The 20136-nt window shown below is 63.3% G+C and overlaps 2 protein-coding genes across 26 annotated transcripts in view; one reads left to right on the plus strand and one right to left on the minus strand.

Moving 5' to 3' along the window:
• The window catches only part of BOP1 (BOP1 ribosomal biogenesis factor), a 32301-nt gene extending 30436 nt beyond the window's left edge, over positions 1 to 1865 (plus strand). Inside the window, exon 16 of the mRNA XM_064587709.1 lies at positions 966 to 1865. Within this exon, the coding sequence (XP_064443779.1) occupies positions 966 to 1056 (91 nt within the window). The 3' untranslated portion in view covers positions 1057 to 1865. The remainder of the gene's footprint in view (positions 1 to 965) is intronic.
• Positions 1 to 20136, minus strand: part of MROH1 (maestro heat like repeat family member 1) — a 69764-nt gene that overhangs the window by 4887 nt on the left and 44741 nt on the right. For 14 of the 25 annotated variants that reach the window (XM_064587689.1, XM_064587683.1, XM_064587686.1 and 11 more), the window contains 21 exons: positions 19326 to 19433; positions 18936 to 19126; positions 18717 to 18757; positions 18302 to 18511; positions 17934 to 17986; positions 17349 to 17456; positions 16907 to 17026; positions 16663 to 16785; positions 15764 to 15910; positions 15646 to 15672; positions 14569 to 14691; positions 14275 to 14354; positions 14041 to 14152; positions 13858 to 13953; positions 13139 to 13243; positions 10855 to 10990; positions 10636 to 10748; positions 9468 to 9620; positions 4300 to 4454; positions 1178 to 1343; positions 421 to 617 (listed from right to left, as the gene is read on the minus strand). In XM_064587689.1, coding sequence (XP_064443759.1) covers positions 421 to 617; positions 1178 to 1343; positions 4300 to 4454; positions 9468 to 9620; positions 10636 to 10748; positions 10855 to 10990; positions 13139 to 13243; positions 13858 to 13953; positions 14041 to 14152; positions 14275 to 14354; positions 14569 to 14691; positions 15646 to 15672; positions 15764 to 15910; positions 16663 to 16785; positions 16907 to 17026; positions 17349 to 17456; positions 17934 to 17986; positions 18302 to 18511; positions 18717 to 18757; positions 18936 to 19126; positions 19326 to 19433 — 2564 coding nt within the window. The remainder of the gene's footprint in view (positions 1 to 420; positions 618 to 1177; positions 1344 to 4299; positions 4455 to 9467; positions 9621 to 10635; positions 10749 to 10854; positions 10991 to 13138; positions 13244 to 13857; positions 13954 to 14040; positions 14153 to 14274; positions 14355 to 14568; positions 14692 to 15645; positions 15673 to 15763; positions 15911 to 16662; positions 16786 to 16906; positions 17027 to 17348; positions 17457 to 17933; positions 17987 to 18301; positions 18512 to 18716; positions 18758 to 18935; positions 19127 to 19325; positions 19434 to 20136) is intronic. The other 11 variants (XM_064587697.1, XM_064587700.1, XM_064587698.1 and 8 more) reach the window with 8 other exon arrangements.

Below are 20136 nucleotides of genomic sequence, written 5' to 3' on the forward strand. Positions count from 1 at the left end.
GTCTGAAGGTGTGGCCCTGATGGGGTAGAGGACGCGGGGCTGCAGGTGGGGGCTCACCCCACGCCCCACCTGCACCCCAAACACTCCCCACAGCTCCATCTTCAAAAGGAGGCAGGACTGGACCTACCTGAGTGTCGCACGAGCCCCCGCAGGCCTGCCGGAAGCCAGCACCACCCCACGGAGAGGAGCTGCCTCCCCCCCAGCCCCCATCCCAGACCCGCACGACCTGGGGCATCATCAAGGGGGGAGGTGCCAGCGCCCCAGGCACGAAGTGGCTCCTGAGCCAAGCCCCCAGCGCCTGGCCCGCCCCTCCTGTCCCGTCCCGTCCCGTCCCGTCCCTCGCCGCCGGGAGGGTGCCGGGCAGCCTCGCACACGCTCACACGCAGCGGTGCTGGGGGCAGCAGGCGAGGACCCGGTTACCTGCAGGGCTCGAGGCTCCTGGGGGCCGGAGCGGAGCCCGCGCTCCTTCTCTCCTTGGCCTGCAGCGTCCGTGGCAGCACGACGCCCACCGTGCAGCCGACGCGCAGCAGGAGAGCCGTGAACAGCTGTGGGTAGAGTTCAAGCACCGCGGGCCCGGACGCCAGCACGCTCATGACCTCATACAGCGCACACGTGGCCTGGGGACAGGGGCCGCTTCAGGCTCACCCCTCCCCCGGGGGCCGGCTGTGGTGAAGGCTGGGCCCTGCACCCCAAAACCGGGCCAGCCCGCAGCCCCTGCGGGCATGTACCCCGCGTGCGTGGAGCTCTCGGCCCCGGGGAGGGCTGGGCATAGACGGGACCGGGGCCGCAGCCCGGCTTGGCCGTCAGGGGCGGGAGGCCAGGAGGCCGCCACAAGGGCAGTGTGACCCCCCCGGGGACAGGCCTCCCACCATCTGCGCTCGGTTCCACAGCAGGAGGAGGAGGAAATTCTCACAGCTGCTTTACTGCTGGAAACGTTGCCAAGCCAGGCTTACTTTTTTCCGCAGGATGAAACGGAGTCGTTTCCCTTGGGGACCAACACCTGTGGGGCCTTTACGAGCCGGGCTCCAGGCGGGGCTGGCTCCGGCACCCCCGTGAGCTGCCAGGTGCCTGAGGGGTGGCGCCCAGGCCACCGGAGGGCTCCTCCCACCAGCAGCAACACGGCCCCTCACCGGCCTGCGCAACAAGCAGGGAGAAGGCTGCGTGGGGCCCCACTCACCGCAAGGGGCAGCAGCGTGGCCACGCGGCCCGGAGAGCTGCTCAGCAGGAAGGCCCGGGTCTCCTTGAACGGCACGTCCCTGCTCATCTTCTCCAGGAGCAGCCCCAGGACCTGCGTGGTGAGGCCGGGCTCCACGGCCAGCGCCCGCCACAGGATACAGGTGTGGCTGGAGCAGGGTGGAAGGCCAGTCACCTCCAGGCCACCGCCGGCGCCACGCCACGGCCCCGGACGCGCCCACGAGCCTCCACCCCAGCCGGCCGGGAAACAGCACCCTGACCTCGCATCCCAAAGAACCCGGCCCTGCCCCCGGGAGTCTGGGAGCCGAGTGGCCAGCAACAGAGGGCAGGCGGAACCGTCGCGGCCTGAACACGGGCCCTGGGCCCCTGGGCCCCTGGGAGCTGCCAGAAGCACACGGCCAGAGCGAACCGTGCGAACCAGGCCCTGTGAGCGCGACTTTTTTTTTTTAAGATTTCATTTATTTAGGGTGCTTGGGTGGCTCAGTCGTTAAGCGTCTGCCTTCGGCTCAGGTCATGATCCCGGAGTACCGGGATCGAGTCCCACATCGGGCTCCCTGCTTGGCGGGAAGCCTGCTCCTCCCTCTCCCACTCCCCCTGCTTGTGTTCCCTCTCTCGCTGTCTCTCTCTCTCTGTCAAATAAATAAATAAAATCTTTAAAAAAATAAAATATAGTGACTTGGTGCTCGTGGTTGGCTCAGTCGGTGAAGCATCTGCCTTCGGCTCAGGTCATGATCCCAGGGTCCTGGGATCGAGCCCCACATCGGGCTCCCTGCTCCGCGGGGAGCCTGCTCCTCCCTCTCCCACTGCCCCCTGCTTGTGTTCCCTCTCTCACTGTCAGAGAGAGACACAGCGAGAGAGGGAACACAAGCAGGGGGAGTGGGGAGAGGGAGGAGCAGACTCTCTGATGAGCTGGGAACATGACCTGAGCCGCCCAGGCGCCCGCGACCCCGCTTCATGTGCTCGTGGAGAAACGACACGCTTCCAACATCTAGTGGGAACTGGAGATTCTAAGAATCGATAAGCAACTGTGAAAGCAGCTGCAACCCTTCAGAAAGGAGACCGGGGATCTGGGGCCACCTCAGCGCACCTGTGCGCACGACGAAGGGGACAGTGACAGGAACAAGTCCTCTCGAACTCAGCGCAGGAGCCGTGAGGGACGGAGAGGTGAAGCAGGGGATGGAGAGGCTCCAAGAGGAAGAGGCTGGGAAGCGTGCAGGACTGAGGACAGACGCCCATGGACTCAAGCGGCCCAGCGGCTAGCTGGCCCCGGCCCCCCGCCCGCCCTTCAGAACTCGCAGGAGCCCGGAGACAGCGACGTGTCACCTTCCGCGCACGGAGGGACCTGCCAAACTAGAATCCCGACTCTAGGGAGCATGCAAGGAGAGCACCCGGGCGAACGGTGGAGCCTGCAGACCCTCACCGAGGACACGCCGGGGGACTGACTGCAGCTGAAGGAAAGTGACACGTGCCATGGGCGCCGCCCCGAGCAGCGCGGTGTGGGGGCCCAGCAGGAGGTGAGGATGTGCCGCGTTGATGGGGACACGGGGGAGGCACGGGGCCTGGCTGCTGGGGAGCCCCATCCACCGCCCACCTGCACCCAGGCCGGGGAACCACACACTTCTGACCCCGGACACGTGGCCTCCGTGGACCCGTCGCTCTGCCCTTGTTGAGCAAAAGCGACCAGAGACACCGACGTGGAAGCAAACGGGCGCGCCGTGTTCCAATAACTTTGCTTACGGACAGATTTTAATTACGTATGATTTTCACGACTCATGAAGTAGTACTGTTTTCTTTCCTAACCACTCGTAAGTTTAAAGCCCATCGTGAGCTCACAGTTTGGACAAAAACAGGTGGCCGGCCGGATCTGGCCCGCGGCTGCAGCGTGCAGACCCCTGGGCTGGGACAGTTTCGCTCCTGGGCATAAACGGGGGTGGGAGCTGCCTGCAGCGACCCCGCAACATGTGCACCCCCGACAGAGCGCTTCGTCAAGGAAGCCAGAAGACTGCCGGGTGACCCTTTCTACACTGATTCTATTATCGGAGTTCAAGATGGAGCCAAGCGCACGTCTGGTGGCCGCAGTCAGATGCTGGGACACCAGGGAGCTTCAAGTTAGGGGCACGCGGGCACTACTGGGGGGTGGACACCTTCCCTGCCCCCATCTGGGGCCTCCGTGAAAGGAGAAGCAAAGGGAGGAGCAGAGAGCCAAGCGGTGGGTGCACACGGGCGCGGCGCTCCTGACGGGCCGCCGGCCACAGCCAGACCCTTCCGTGTCCGTGAGGAGGGGCGGGGGAGCCCCACGTGCCAAGGCCCAGGCCGCCCGAAGGGAGGTGCTCGTGAGCCGGGCTCTGCGCACACGGGGTCACTCTCAGGGCAGCTGCTAGAAGAACAGAAACAGCGGGTACGACTTCCGAACTGATTCAGGGGAAAATAAATTCATAAAAAAGGCCCTGATAAGCTCAAAAGAGACAAGAAAGATCAAGAAAGAAGACGGGAGACAGAGAAGTCCCAGGCGGGGGCTGGACTCCCGCCACAACAGCGGTGAAATGCAGCCATTTACGCCGGAAGGCGAGGTGGACAAAGAAAGGTCGATGGGGACAGGACGTTAGAAGAGATACCCCGAGGCCGGAGGCGCCCGCGAGGAAGAGCGGCGTCCTGACCAGGCGCACACCTCCAAGAGCCTCAGCAAAGACACAGCCGACACGAGTCAGGGAGAGGAGCGTGCACGGTGCAGACGGAGAGCACCTGCCGGCTGGGGTAGGGGGCTGCGCGGACCACCCCACGGGGCAGGTGAGGAGCCCAGCATGGGAGGTCAGAGACCTCGCCCAACAGCGACGGCGGGCCCAGGGCACAGGCCTCGGGCAGAGAGAGACCCTCTCCTTTGAGGGTTGCTGGGAGTGCAAGCGAGGGGACCCTTCCCCAGCGGAGGACGGGGTCTGCTCACACACGATGGCGCGTGCCCCGCAGAGGGCAAGCTGGGGCACAGAACGCCGAGGGGCTAGCAACAGGCGGGACCCTCAGGTCCTGTGTCTGGGCCGGGCCTTGGCTTGGAGCCCTGGCAGCAGGAGTCCCATCCCGCCCCCCGGCAGGCTGGCAGGTGCCACGTACCTGTCAAAGGGCAGCGGGCTGCCCAGGAGGCTGGACACCACGGCGGCGCAGTGCTGGGACGCTAGGAGGTACACGCTGTGCCGTGCAGCCTGCAGGACGTACTCCTCCCGTGTCTCCTGCAGCTTTGAGCGGAGCACGCTCACGATCTCGGGCACCTGCGGGCAAAGGGCCACGGAGGTCAGGCCCCGGGCACACACCCACACCCAGAGCCATTCCAGCGCCACCAGAGCAGGGGGCCTGCGGAGGGCGGCTGGCTGTGAGCCCCACTCGCCAGGGCCATGGGGAGGGAAACCCCACAAAGGGAGAAGGCGAGAGGCTGGCGCCCCCGGGCGGAGACGCCGTGGTCCTGGCCCGAGGACCGAGATTCCATGTGGGAAGCGACAGCACCCGAGAGGCCCGCCAGGGGTGGAGGGGGCACGACGTGAGCACGGGGCAGCGGTCTGGGGGGCACGCAGGGCACGGGAGGCGGCGGCCAGTGGGGTGTGCGTGGAGGCCACCAGCCCCTGCGGGGCCCTCACCCCCCGGGGAAGGGAAACCGGCCTCTGGCCCCTGGGACGGCACACACAGCGCCCTCGCCCGGCGAGGAGGAGGTGAGCGGTGCGCCAGGGCAGGGAGGACCAGGAAGCGGACACTGGTTCTTGGGCCATGGCTGGGCAGGGCGGGCAGGCTGCTGTGGTCCCAGAAGCCAGAGGGGCCATCGGGTACAAGAAGGGGCGGGCAGAGTGCGACTGCAGGCAGCCTGTGCCTCGGGCCCACCCTAGTCCTATTCTGGGCATGGCGTCACCGTGGGTCCCTGGGCCCACGGGGAGGGGGTGCCGGCCCCCAGCACCGCGATCCGCGGCTGCCAGAGCCAGCCTGAGAGGACAGCAGACCAGACAGCTGCAGGCACACAGTGCCCCGGACGGGGGCAGCCCGCAGACCGTGTGCGCCGCCACCCCCTGGACGCCCGGGCGGCAGGAGCAGCAGGAAGGGCCTGGCCACGGCTCTGACGGTGGAACGTTCCAGGCCAGGCCCACGCCTGCTTGTGCGGTGGAGCATCTTGCAACGGCATGTTGGGGACAAGGCTGGGGAGAGGGCGTGGGAGGCCATGTGCCTGGGTCGGGGGGGGCACAGGTCCCTACCTGGGCCGCGGGGGGGCGGGGGGGTGTCACTGCCATTTCTCAAAGGACTTGTGGGTACAGAAAGTGGATTAGCAGCCTGTGAAGCGGCACTCACGCCAGGGTCGTCCTCCCACTGACCTGGCCCTCTCTGCCTCCTATGCCCCACCAGCTGGGGCCCCCCGCCCGGCCCCGCCCCAGGTCCACGGGAGCCGCCAGTTGCCACAGGAAACCGCGTCCTCCACACGCCGGCCGAGGGGAGTTCCGGCAGTGAGGACGGCAGTGAGGACGTGTTGAGCCAGGAGCGGTGTTTCCCACACCCGCTGGGTGCAGTCACGTCCACAGGACCTCCCATCCGAGCTCACTGCTGAACACGCTCCGTTCTCCCGGGCTCTTGGCCCGGACACGCGCCTCGCACATGCTCTCGGCTGCGACTGTGCTGTCAGTCCACCTGACTTTTGCATCCCTCCCACCGTCATGTTGGCGAGTCTGGCGGCTTCGGGGCGGGCTCTCCAGCACACGGGAGCAAGCTGCTTCTCTTCCTTTGCTCACTTTGGATGTTGGTTCTCTGCTTGTCAGAGGGATTTCCTTCGAATTGTTTCAGTGGCTTTATCTACCTTCTCTGATGTTTTCCTTGGTTCTACATATTTTGTTCAGCAGCTAGAGCCCTGGAGTACATGGCGGCAGGTCCCAGGGTGGGGCTGGGGTGAGCCGGGCCTGTCCTGTCCCAGGATGGGGGGTCAGCGTTCCGACGGCCCACCATGTGGGGCTTGGCCCGCACGCCCTATACCTTCCAGGCAGTTCCTGTCTCACCTTTACCAGCCCCACGCCTTCTCGCGCTCTCCTGCTCCGTGGTTTCTCCACACAGAGCCCACCCGCTGGGTATGCAACTCAGTGGTCTTTACGGTGTTCACAGGGTTGTGCAACCATCACCACCATCCATCCAAGAACATTTCCATCGCCCCCCAAAGAAACCTCGTATCATTAGCCACCCCCCCCGCCCCTGGCGGCCACCAGCCCACCGTCTGTCCGTCCCCATGGACTCGCCTGCTCTGGACGCCAGAGCAATGGACTCACACACCATGTGGCCTTTGGTGACTCGTTTCTTTCATCTTGCACCACATTTTCAGGGTTCATCCGCATGTCAGGTGTTTCAGGGCTTCACTCCTCTCAGTTTGCCGAATCGTCGTTCGGTGTATGGGTAGGACACATTTTATTTATGTCTATTGACAGACGTTTGGGATGCGTCCATTTTTTGGCCATTATGGATAACACTGCTGTGAGCGTCTAGAGTCTTCGTGTGGACGTCTGTTTCCACCTCTCTTGGCAAAGGCCTTGGAGAAGAGCCGCCGGGCCACGGGCGACTCTACCGCAGGGTCGGCATTGCCGCTAGCCCCATGTCGTGTGAGTCCAGTCTGTCCTGTTCCCTTGGCTTCCCCGGCACATTCCCTGCGACCCACAGAAGGCCCTTCTCCGCCTTCCACCACCACGAGCTTAGGAGCCTGCGGATGGCGCCCCGTCAAAACCATTAGGAAGTCCCACCTCACACCCAGCAGGATGGCTAGTGTCAAAACGCCCAAGACAGGTAACAAGCGTTGGCGGAGATGTGGAGAAACGGGCCCGTGTGCACTCTCGGTGGGCGTGCAAACTAGTCACTGTGCGGAACAGCCTGGCAGCTCCTCAGAAAATTAACAGAGCTACGGTATGATCCAGTAACCCCGCTCCTGGGTGTTCGTTCACCCAAAGAACGTAAAGCGAGATCACAAGGAGACCCCTGTACATGCACATTCACTGCATTACTTGCAACAGCCAAGAGGTGGAAGCAACTCGAGTGTCCCCGGACAGATGAGCAGGTAAACAGGATGCAGCCTGTGTGCACTCACCAGGAACACCGGCGGCCGCTGCTTCCGGTCTGGTCCACCTGCCTCACTCACACAGGGCCTAGGGCACCTCCTACCACTCAAATCCTGGGGAGCCCCGCTGAATGCAGAATAAAATCCAGACCTTCACCCAGCAAACCCCATCACAGCTGTGCCCTCTTCCCCCACTCCTGCCGCAGCTCTCCTCCCAAGTCCAGACTCTGCCAACACCTCCACGCCCACTGCAGCCCTGCAGCCCTGTGCCGAGTGCCGGACGAGGTGTCACCACACAGCTCCCTTGTCACATGGCCCTGCCCAGTGCTCTTTCATCTTCTCCATCAACAAATTCCTGTTCATTCCTGAGAAGGCGTTTGTGATATATGCATATGCATACGTCTGTGTCTGCCTCCAACGGAGAACTCATATTCAGAACATATAAAGTACTTCCACAATCAATAAGAAAAGCACATAGGGGGCCTGGGTGGCTCAGTTGGTTGGGCGACTGCCTTCGGCTCAGGTCATGATCCTGGAGTCCCGGGATCAAGTCCCGCATCGGGCTCCCTGCTCGGCAGGGAGTCTGCTTCTCCCTCTGACCCTCCTCCCTCTCATGCTCTCTGTCTCTCATTCTCTCTCTCTCAAATAAATAAAATCTTTAAAAAAAAAAAAATAAGAAAAGCACAGACAACCCAGAAGAGACACGGGCAGAACACTGGTGCTTTTTTTTTTTTAAAGATCCCATTAATTTATCTGACAGAGAGAGAGACAGTGAGAGAGGGAACACAAGCAGGGGGAGCAGGAGAGGGAGAAGCAGGCTTCCCACCGAGCAGGGAGCCCAAGGCGGGGCTCGATCCCAGGACCCTGGGATCATGACCTGAGCCGAAGGCAGATGCTTAATGACTGAGCCACCCAGGCGCCCCAGAACACTGGTGTCTTCATGAAGGAGGACACCTGAGTAGCCAGTAAACACGTACAGATGTGTTCAACTTCATCAGCCACCGGAGAAGCGCAAACTGAACTCTTACGTGAAGTCCTGACACACCCAGCAGAAAGGGTGGGAATCACAGTGTTGACGACGATGGGGCACACCAGAGCCCTCCTTGCTGCTGGCAGGAGGTGAGCTGTGCCCTGCCTGGAAGGCCACCTGGGACATCTACACACGGGCCTCTCCTGCAGGCCCAGGTCCTTCCACCGGTATGTCCCCAACAGACACGTACCCTTATGTCCGAAGGACCTGGACTCTGACAGTTCGTGTCAAGACAGCCCAGACTGGGAACTGAGGCCGGCGGATGAATGAACCACAGTGCACACGCAGGAAGGAGTGAGGTGTGACTGAACGAGGCAACAACACGCATGACCTCACATGTTAACACTGGGAGGCGCTGCACACAAGGGCACAGGTGGGTGACTTATCCCTGGAAGGCTGTGCTCTGTGCTGCTGGGAGACGATGACACCCTATGGGGTGTCGGGTGGGGACCAGAGGCTCAGGAACTGGCGGGATGCTCTGCTCGTGCACCTCTGGGGGGACTCCCAGGGCCGTGTACAAGTTCTCTGCTCGTATGCTTTCCAGGCATACGACAGGGCAGGCAGTCCAGCAGCCCCCGGGCCCTGGGAGCCTGCCTCAGACCTACAAGACCTGTCTGTCGACCCACACGGTGGACACAGAGCTGCTGCCAATGCACATTTGGGAGCCGCGTAGACAGCCACCTGAGCTCCCGCCAAGAGGACGCAGAGGTGACAGGGTGAACGTGCGGGCGTAAGGAGGCGGGCGGCACCTGAGCGTCCTGGGCATGACCTCTCTGGGCCAGCCGGCTGCGGGACTCTCTGGTACTGGGGCAGAGCGCCCAGCCAGTGCCCACTCGCCAAAGGGCTCCCTGCACCTTACCCCTGCATCTTCCCTTTCCTTCCCCCTCCCCCTCAATTTCTCAGCAGTTACTTGTACCCAATTCTAACTTGTCTTCAATCAGAGGAGAAAAACTTGTCCTTATTAGGCCCGCAGGGCAAGGGGACGGGAGCAGAGACAGCAGGAGCCCCAACGTATGCAGCCCCGCCCGCGGGCCCCGCCCACACCGCGGCCCGCCCACGCCCCGCAGGCCCCGCCCACACCGCGACCCGCCCCCCCGCCCCACGGGCCCCGCCCACACCGCGGCCCGCCCCCGCCCGCGGGCCCCGCCCACACCGCGGCCCCGCCCCGCCCGCGCCCCGCCCCCTCACCTTCTCCAGGAGCATGTTGCCTCGCTCCTTCAGCAGGCAGTTGATCATGACCGTGGCGGCCCGAGAACAGTTCTTGTCGGGGTCTCCCAGCCCCTCAAACATGGTCAGCAAGAGGCTGATGAGTTGCTCTGGCGGGAGGCGCTTGGCAATGATCTAGGAGGACGGCTGTGTCAGAGGAACTAAGAGGGTGGGGGCCAGCGCCCTCCCAGACACAACACCCCCGGGTCTGGGGCTGCCCGGAGGGCTTGCCCCACTTCCGCCCGCCTACGCCCCTCCTCCAGCCTTCCTCGCCCTGTCCGGAGCGCCAGGGTCGGGTGGTGGCTCACACTGGAGCCTCGTCCGCACTGAAGCCCTGAAGCCCGGCCAGGCTGCGGACACGGCCCCCAGGGCCTACCTGACCCCGGCCCCTGGAAGGTGGTCCGAGCGCCCTGCGGGAGGCCCCTCCTGGCCGGTGGGGGCGGGGGGGGGGGGGGGAGGCCGCAGAGGCTCCGGAGCTCTCCAGACTAGGGTCAAGGGCAGAGGGTAGCACAGCCCACCCAACAGTGCCCTCCTCGCCCTCTCGGCCCAGCAGAGCCCCCGTCCAAGTGGAGAAGCAGCACCCAGGCTGGAGGAGGTCACCAAACCACACACACTGCCACGCGCAGAAAGGTGGCTGGACATGCTCCACGTCTCACCCCAGCCACACACATCCTTGCCACTCCACCTGGACTGGCCTAGGACTGGGTCTTCGCCTCCCAGCGTCTGAGTAAGACCCTCCCTTCTTCCTCCTGTAGGGGAGCCAGCCTCCGGACCCCGAGGGTCATTTCCAGACACCAAATGGAAGATGAGACCTGCCCTGGCATGGGTACTCATGGCAGAGGCTGGGGCGGCTTTCTCAGCTCCTTGGAGTCGCCGCCGAGCTCCTGACCACACCCCTGCTGCTGGGCCTCAGAGGGTAGACCCCAGGGAGAGGGAATCAGTGCTGGCCAGAGGCGGTGCCGGACAGCTCACTGTCTGAATGACACCTGCCTCTGTGCCCAGTCTCGGCGCCGTGCCCACTAGCCCCACGCTGCCCCTGCCAGCACCCTGCCGAGCCCAGGACATGCAAGGTACTGCCTGCTCAGAGAGCCCCTCTCTGCGCCCCCCAGTGCTGGCCGCTCCCGTCCTTTGTGGCTGCTCCCACAGGTACCTGGGCTATGCTGTGGCAGGTGTGGAAGAGGATGGCAGGGTCGGGGTGCGCGAGTCCTTCTTTGAGGGTGAGGAGCCGCTCAATCGCATCATCCCGGTAGTCGCGGGAGAAGCCTTCAGAGACAGGATGCAGAGTGGAGCTGGGCAGGCACTTCCCTGGCCCCTAAGGCCCAGCCTCGGCCCCTCACCCCTCCAGCACCTCTGCCCAGCCGGGGCTCACCCTCGTAGCCCAGGTGCAGGTAGAGCAGGGCATACACGCAGCTTACAGCCTCCTGGCGGGTGGCAGGCCACAGGTCCGCACAGCGAGGGGAGAAGAGGCCTATGAGGACGCCCAGGTTGTGGAAGGGCACCAGGGCCTGTAGAGGCAGAGGGGGAGGGTCCTGCAGAGACACTCGGGGGGTAGCCAGAGAGGGGGACCGGGACCCTGCGGATGCCAGGGGTGGGCAGGGACCACCTGGACCACCTGGACCCAGATATGGGCAGGAATGTGGCCAGTACAGCCCCTTGGTGAGCTCCTCCCCCCCGCCCCGGAGGAGGAGGGGTCCTAAGAGGAGGGCCAGGTAAGTAGGTGTGTGCAGACAGAGGGACGATCAGGAGATAAAGGGGGAGTCCCCACAAGATAGCAGAGGGGGGCAGGGCCCTGCTGATCCTGGCTGATAGCTGTGGGGAGCTCTCTTCCCTAGAAAGCAGGCCCCCTGTCAGGTGAGGGGCTGCAAGAGATTCCCTTTCCTCCTAGCTGGGTCCCGGTCTTCACCCCTCAGATACAGAGCCTTGCCCACTCTGCTCTAAGCCAATGGCCTTGCCTGCCCTGGGCCTTGTGGCATCACTTACACACCCCTCAGCCTCCTGCCCCCCCCGCCACAGGCCCTGCCCATGCACAGGCTTAAGAAAGCACAGGACTCTGCCTGAGAGCCCTCAGCCCAGCTGCCAGCTGAAGTGAGTATTCAGTAGAGGGAGGCCGGCATGCTGGGCAGAGCACCTCGGGGGGCCAGCTGCAGTTCCTCCCAGCGAGGTCACACATCTGTCACCTCATGGTGACAAGGGTGAACTCTAGTTGGACTGGGATTGTGTGAAAAGCAGGCCATGGAAGAATCTGAGTGGGAAAAGCCCACCTAGGCACACACAACAGATCTGGCCAGGTAAAGAATGAAAGTTTGGGTGTGTTAACAAACACACACAAGAGAAACAACCACAAGAAACATCCTCAGTAAAACAGATGCTCCCAGGACACGAGCAGAAGTAACGAGCAGTGAAACTCTATCTAAAGACCAGGGGCCGCCGTGTGCGCCTCGTTCTGGAAGCACTAGGACAGGAGGGGCTCAGAGACACAGGTACTGGGGGAAAAGAGCAGAATTATCAGCATCTGTAAACAACACAACTGTGTGTCTGGAAGTGCAAGAGCGTTAACAAAAACTCATCAGAAATAACAAAAGAATCCTATAAACGACCTCCCTGCTAAGTATCCACAAGTCCACACTTCTCATATATCCCGACAATAAGCAATTAGTAAATGCGGCTGCAGAAACAGTTACGCTGACAAAAGCAACAAAACCTCTCGAACCAGCCTGTGTGGCCGTGTGCAGACACGGGCCGTGCATCTGAGGGGCCTGGATGGAAAGACCCATTACTAAAAGATGCTCTTGGGGGCGCCTGGGTGGCTCAGTCGTTAAGCGTCTGCCTTCGGCTCAGGTCATGATCCCGGGGTCCTGGGATCGAGCCCCACGTAGGGCTCTCTGCTCAGCGGGAAGCCTGCTTCTCCCTCTCCCACTCCCCCTGCTTGTGTTCTCACTTGCTCTGCCCTCTCCCTTTCAAATAAATTTAAAATCTTTAAAAAAATAAATAAAAGATGCTATTGCCCAACAAATTAATCCGTCAATTCCATGCAATTCCTACCAAAATCCAAAATCACAACAGGAATATTTTAGGACTGTGTCAAATTTATCCTAAAATCACCTGGACTGATGACCTTGTAAGAACCACCATGAAACTGACAAAGTGTAGCAAGAGCTCCTTCACCCCAGCAAGTATTAAAATGCATAACAATGTGCACTTCTTAGAACAAGCCCCTGCCCATCCACTCCGGCCACTCTGCAATATTTGGCTTTTCCACAGTATTCCGTGTGCTCAGGGTCCCCCTGCCTTTGCCCGAAGTGCTGCTTCTGCCTCGAGCGCCCTCACCCTCTCTGACCCCAGTCCCCATCACTCTTCCCCTCGTGTAGGGGACACACCACCCATCATGCCAGCGGGTGCACGGGCTCCTGAGGACAAGGATGACCGTCAGACTGAGCGGCCAGCCCCGAGGGGTCTTCTGTCCACGGTCCCAGAAAGAGGACGGTGGGACTTGTGGAACATGGGATGAGCTCAGGGCAACCGCCAGAAGAGGGCCAGGAAGCTGGTAGGGTGCTCTGGGACACGGGTGCCACACCCAGCAGTCCCCAAGCCAAGGGACCCAGGAACAGGGCCAGGGCAGGGGAGTGGCTGCAGGGCCGCCGCGGGGCACTCACGCTGACGTGCAGGTGCTCCAGGAAGTACTGCAGCAGACAGGCACTCAGGCCAAGTGCCCGCACCCTCTCGTGGCCCCGTGGGGACTTGATCCACGGGCTCAGGTGCTGGGGAGGAGGGGGCCTCACATAGGTACCAGCTCAGGCATTAGCCTGGGAAGCAGGAGCTTGGGCGACGCGGGCAGGCCAGCATCCCCGCTGGCCAGCCTCCCTGGCTGCAAGGGCCAGTGGGTCAGGTTGGAGCAGGTCACCCGCTCCGACCTAGGACAGAGCTGTCCGCAGACGTGGCCGCCCTAGGTGGACCCAGAGTGAGCCAGGCCCAGAGAGGGACAGGCTTAGAAGCAGGTCAGTCCCACCCCTGCAACTGCTAGGAAGGGCAGCGAGGGGGGCAGCTTGGCTACTGCCTGCCCACTCTGCCATCTGGACAGCCCTGGACGGTCAGGAACTCCCACCTGGGGCGCCTGCAGGCTCTCTCCATCCCAGGGCCGTGCAGTGGAGCGGAGGGGAGTAGAAGCTCCCATCTGGGCTCAGCCCATCTGCACACCTGCCCAGGAAGGAGGGGGTGCTGCCCCCCGCCCCCACCACGCACTTGCAGAGAGCACCGAACTCCCCAGGGCCCCCGTGGCAGGGAGAGCCAGGAGAAGCAGGCAGGGGGCCAGCGGCCAGGTGGGCGCTCCCCACCTCGTGCCCCCACCCCCGGGCAGCGCACACTCACTGCACACCTCCACCATGGTCTGCAGGCCCTGGGGGGTCATGTTTCGCCGAAGGAGGCTCGTCAGCACTTCCTCAAGGGTGTGCATGGTGTCCAGGTACAGGGACTAGAGGAGATGGGTCCCAGCCACACCAGTGAGCCTGGCGCATCCCCCGCGGCCTGCCCACTGCCCCCCACAGATGCAGGGCAATACCTCCTGGTGGTCACCCTCCCCCTCGGGCTCGGGCGGCACAGGCAGGACACTGTGCAGACAGCTGTGGATCATGTCCACCTGCACCTGCTCATCCAGCGCTGGGTCCAGGGGGCTGAACCCAGAGTTAAGGGCCCCAGGTCTTTCCGGCCCCACGCACGCCACGCCCCTCGTCCAGAGAGCACATAAGCAGACAGCTCCCCCGAGGCTCCCCCTCACACCCGGACAAAAGGATACACCAGGTAAGTGCAGGCGAGCATGGCCTTCTTCCGAATGGGCGTTCTCAGGGAGTCTTGCGGCTCCGCCTTGATGAACTCCTGGGGGGGCCAGTCCCGTGACTCAGCCCTGGGCCAAAGCACCTGCTTTCCCCCGGTCAGCCATCTGCCTGGCGCTGGCTTTGGGTGCTGGGCCGACTGGGTGCTGGGGTCCCTCGCGGCACGTGCCCCCAGCCCCCCGGAGGCCCGCCTCCCCTGTCTGCGGCAGCGCCGTCGGAGCCCCCCTCGGAGCCGGCAGGCCCTGGCCAGCGCTCACCATCATCTGAGCCACCAGCTCCGCTTTCCGGGAGAAGTGGAAGGAGCTAGCCTGTGCGCTGCTGCAGATGGCCTGGCTGGCCATGCACACGCTCTGGATGAGACACAGCTTCAGGGCCGGGTCCTGTAAGCACACTGGGCTACTGGAGGCCGCCCACGCCCACGCCCACGCCCACAGCACGGCTCCGCCCTGATAGGGTGGCCGCCGAACCCAGAATGGGTGGCCGCCCGCGGTGACACGGGCCGGACCACATGGCCTCCCCTCAGTCCTCCGTCCGCAGCCGCACACGCTCCTCCCTGAGGGACTCTCAGGGGGCCTGGGACGGCGCCCCTGCGGCCCCCAGCTCTCTGCCTGGCCAGGGCAGACGGCGTGCTCTGCATCCCCTGCACCCTGCAGTGGCTGGAGCGGTCTGTCAAGGTGGGAGGAGGAGGCAGCGCGCCCGAGAAGAGCCCTAGCAGAGTGGGGCTGACCCCTGCCTGTCCCACCAACTCGGCCTCTGGGGGTGCTCAGGAAAGGGGGTGCAGGGTGCTGTCCTGGGGACACGAAGGGCCAGAAAAAGAGACAACTATCAGAATATCCTGCCCCCCTGCCAACCCCGGGAGACCCGAGAGGGTCTGCTCTTCAAGGGAAAAGCCCGGCTGCTCCTATGGAGGTGTGACCACGTTAGTGCCAGAGAGCCCTAAGAGGCGGCATGTTAGTGAGGTCAGAGGGCCTGACAGTCATCACTGGCTTTAGAACTCACCGAGAGGTGAGCCCCGTGAGCATCAGGGAGCAGAGCCCCAGCCCGAGGGCCTGCCACCCAGCCGCTCCGAAGTCCATCCTTCTGTCCACCCGCCATCGGGGCCCAGGCCAGAGCACTAGCTCCTGGGCCCCCATCCTGGCCGCAAGCGGAGGGCCACTGCTCCAAGGTGAGTGGGGACAGGCCCTGGTGCGATGCTCCAGAAAGCTATCCCCGTGGACTGGGAGCAGGGAGCCCCGGGGCCTGTCCCCCTGGCTTCTGCCCCTGAAGCTCACAGCCAGCCCAGCCCAGAGAAGAGAGAAAAGGCATAGTCCCCACTTAACTCCTACACACTGTACCTTGGTCTCTACCTTTATTCCCAGAACCTGAACAACAAAAGTGACAGGAATTAACACATGCGACCCTGGTGGCAGCCCCCTCCAGCACCCCTGCACCGGCGGTGTGCCGGGCGCCCACCTTGGTGCTGAAGTACTGGAATATATTCCGGAGGATGTCCGACTCCACCTTGGCCAGCACCAGCTCCCGGGGGGCCTGCGCCGCCACGTGGCCGTAACACAGGATCACGGTGCTCTTCAGCTTTTCCACCTCGTTCTCACTTCGGTCCTGAGAGGCCAGAGGAGTTGGCAGGGCCTCAGTTAGAGTACATTCCATGCCCCCCAACAGAGTCCCAAGTCCCTCTGGAAGAAGGGCAGAGCTGATCAGCAACGTCTGAGGCATCACCGAAGGGGTGGACGGTGCCACCTGACCCCAGAGAGAGTCCCTCCGGCGGGGACAGCAGAACAGGACAGGCAGGCCAGGCTCAGGCCCGCTGGGGACCATGTGGCAGAAGGGAAAGGACCGAGTTGGGGACCATGCAGAAGGGAGAGTGGGATGAGAGGCAACAGAAGGGCCAGAGGCAGGGTCCCTGTCTCTCTCTGGTGGCTGCACTGCAGCCCCTCCATCCTTGGACCCCCGCGGATTCTGAAATTACAACAGGCACCGAGAGACAGAAAACCTGGCCACAAGGGCTGCCATGGAGGTGGCGGCGGTCTGTGCCTCCTGAATCGCGCTTCCCCAGGAATGTAGCCGCCACTGGCCCCGGGGGCAGAGGACACACAGGCAGCAGGAGGACAGGCCCATCAGAGCCCATCGCTAGCAGAGGGCTGCCTGCTCCTTGTTACCAGCTGGGGGGCTGCCCCCCACACTGGACCCATCCACAAGGAAGTGTGGACCACCCCCAACCTGCAGGGGACCCCGAGCCCAGGGAACTCCGGAACGCCCAGCCCCAGGGCCACAATCACGGCACCAAGGCCAAGACACAGCACAGGCCAGTCCCGCCCCAGAGGCCCCCCTAGCTGTCGCCCCGACCCCTGTACCTTGAAAATGTTGAAAATGCCTGTGGATTTTCTGAACACATCCGACCTCATGAAGTTCTCCAGCTGGGCCAGGACATCATCCAGGTGAGAGATGGCACAGATCCCAAAGCAACAGGCGAGGCCCTAGGAGGCACACGGGTGCGCTCACGCCTGGGCCAGGGCACACACATCCTTGCACACACAGGCACCGTGCATGCGCTGAGTGCCTGCGGGTCAGAGAGGCCTCCCGGGGGGCGGCAGCCACCTCACGCTCAGTCTCCTCCTGGTGTCTGGCGGTCTCCAGCAGCTCCTGCAGCTGCTTCCTCACCATGTCCTTGCTCGAGGCGGCACCCAGCGTGGTTCCAATGCATTTATACAGGAAGTTCTGCAACAGAGCGGAGGAGCACGGCTGTGCCTGAGGCCCGGGTGCGGGAGCGCCAACCAGACGTGGTAGGGGCTGTCGGGAGCCCACGCCAGTGGCCACCACAAAGACCAGGTGAGTTCTGGGCAGCGTCTTGAGGAGCGGGAGGTGGGGAAAACGGGCTCGTGCCTCTCCCAGCCGTCAGCCACCAGGCGGAGGCTCTGTCAGGCCCACAGGCCACCAGAGACAGGTTCAGGCAGAAAGTGCCCCAGAGTCAAGGCATAGGAAGCGGGGAGCCTAGGACCACACCCAGGACCCCTCCTCCCAGGGCACCCCCCCTGCGCACCTTCTCCTGGGGCTCCGCGTCATAGCAGGACAGCTGTCTGCACATCTCCAGGCTCAGCTGGCAGGTCCACGTGTTGTCAGACGCAGCAGCCAGAGTGTCCCGAAGGAACTGTGGGCAGGGGCCACGGTGGTGAGGAGCCCGGAGCGCAGCCTTCACGGGGCTGGCTGGGGAGGGAACTGGGGCCCGAAGACGTCACACGCAGTGACCTCGGGGTGGTCGTGTGCCGTGGCTCTGCACGGTCTGCAGACGACCTTTGAGCCTCGGCAGGGCACACCCTGGGCGGCCAAACGTGCAATGGGCCAGGCAGGAGGCAGGACAGAAGGCTCCTGGGCTGGAGAAGCTCAGAGCCCCTGTAACACGGTGGCCCTGTCTCGGCAGCGTGTGCAGTGTGTGGAGGGCGGGAGACAGTCCTCACCCCAGAGACACCCACCTGCCGCCCCGCCCCGCCCCCAGCCACACTGCAAGGTCAAGGCGGGCATCACGACCCTGGAGGTGCCCACTAGCATGTCCTGCCCTGAGCTGTCCAGACCCACGACAGCCCTGCACGCCCAACACAGGCCACACCCTCGGTCTCCCCGTTCTCACCGCCAGGAGCTTCTCCTCCCACTCCTTCTGGGACAGGGTTTCTTCAGTACATCCTGAAATGACCAGTCACGTGGTCAGCCTGGCCCGTCCCGGCAAGTAGGAGTGGCATTCAGAGACCCAGGCCTAGGTCCCTGCCCAGCGCCTTCCAGACAGGTCGCGCCCAGTGTTCGGGACAGGCGGCTCCCACAGCCCAGATGCTCCTGGGTGACACCCAGCAGGGACACCTTTCCAGCCCCATGTCCTTGAGACTCAATGGAGGCCGTTTCTTCCAACTTAAAAAACTCTGGTCCCCAAAAGCCAACCCGGACGCAAACTGGCAAACATGGGGTCAGAGGGGGAGGAGGGCCACCCACGTCCCTGTGGCTCACCATCCAGATGCTCCAGCAGCAGGGGAATGGTGGTCGCCCAGCGCTGCCCCAGCGAAGGGTGAATGCTGTGATGCAGGACGTTCAAGAGGCGCAGCGCGGCAGCCCCGCGGCCGTCCCCCAGGTAGGGGTTGGAGGACACAGTCTGACGAAGTACAGGTGGGAGCTCCAGGCACTCCAGGGGCCACCACGCCCCACGTGAGCCCCGAGAGGCTGCCCGACGGCGGGGAGGTGGGGGGGCTCTGAGACACAGCTCCCCCAAAACCCCACGGGGAGCACCTGACTGGCCCCTCTGCGAGACAGCATGAGGCAGGGCACAGGGACCGAGGGCGAGCCCACTCCCCCCGCTCCCTCAGTGTGCTGTGCGGGTTCGGGGCAGGGGGCACAGCCAGCGTAGCACATGGAGGGTGATGCTCACCAGAAGTCTCGTGGTTATGGCGTAGGGCGAAGGGAGGGTCACTGGAAAGGAGGCGGTAGAAATTCTCAGGGGGCTGCCTGCCCACAGAGCCCTGGCCCCTGACTGCCCCTGGGGTGGGGTGGGGTGGGGTGGAGGCGGGGGCGGGGCTGCTGGCGGGAAGAGGCCGGGTTCAAGGCGAGCTCCAAGGTGAGGGATGACATGGTGGGGGGCAGGGCGCACCGTTGCTGTCGTACTGGACGAGGAAGGCATCGGCCCCCACCTCCTGCCTCTTCTGGGCCAGGTGCACCAGGCTCTTGCAGAGCGGGGTCAGCGCCCCCGTGAAGCGCACGGGTGTGAGGAACTTGAGCAGGTAGGGCCAGAGGACCTGGAGGCAGAGCCGTGGTCTGTCTGCAGCACCTCGGGAGTGCAGGCTGCAGGGGCAAACACAGCCAGGAGCTCCCCCCAGGCACCACAGGGGCTCGGGAAGGTTGGGGAGGTGACCTGGAGAGCACCCCTGCCCCCGCGGCTTGCCCACCACTGGGTTCAACAGTCCCTGGGCCACAAGGTCAGGAGGGCAGTGGTCAGTCAGGTGCCCTGGGAGCTGGCTACGGGGCGGGCGCACACACTCACGTCGCTCATCCTGTCCACGGTGGTGCTGACCAGGTAGAGGGTGCTGATGCTGATGGCCCGCACGCTGTCTGTTGCGAGGTCCTCGCTGTCGGGGCCCAGCTTCCAAGGCTGGGGGAGGGGGGGAGCAGGGGCAGGCCATGCATGGGGCTGCACCGCTCTGCTCTCAAAGGCTGCTCGGTTGTGGGCTCGGGGTGTGAGGACACAGCCTGTATGCAAATAGGGCAGACCCTGCCCAGCCTCCATAGGGGATGCCATGTCGCCCACCATGGGCAGGTAACACTCTGCACTAAAAGTGCCCAAGGAAACAAGACCAGCTGGCTTAGTTCCAGTCTCCAGAACGACAGAGACAGTGAGCTTTCCCTACCAGCCACAGACTCTGTAAGAAACCACTTTATCCTTGACTGCGGCCCTGTGACGTCCGTAGACATGGGATGGCCTGGTGGAAATGACAGTCACCTGGGAAAACCCCCATTTTCTTCCAAGAACAGGCTACAGCTTCTGCAGCCTGAGTCAGCTGACAGTTTCTCGGGAGAGACAGCGTCCACAGCCCGGCTCCCTAGGAAGGTTCCTTGCAAGAAAATGACCTGTTTGCTACATGTTCTGTCTGAGCCTCCCATTCATGCTTTGAAATACCAAAAAGCAAACACTGAACAACAAAGAGAAATGGCCAAAATGCAATGACTGTAGGAGACCCACGGCTTCTCCCTTAGAGATCAAAGGTCAAGTAGAGAAAATAGGGATGTTTAGGCCTTGAGTAACAAGTTTTAAAGCATGCTCTAAAAACATAGCCAGAACTTCATCCCAAACATGA

This window comes from Mirounga angustirostris, unplaced genomic scaffold (assembly GCF_029215605.1).
Source record: "Mirounga angustirostris isolate CCGP_5_RB_7025 unplaced genomic scaffold, mMirAng1.0.hap1 SCAF_4, whole genome shotgun sequence".
NCBI classification, from domain to species: domain Eukaryota; kingdom Metazoa; phylum Chordata; class Mammalia; order Carnivora; family Phocidae; genus Mirounga; species Mirounga angustirostris.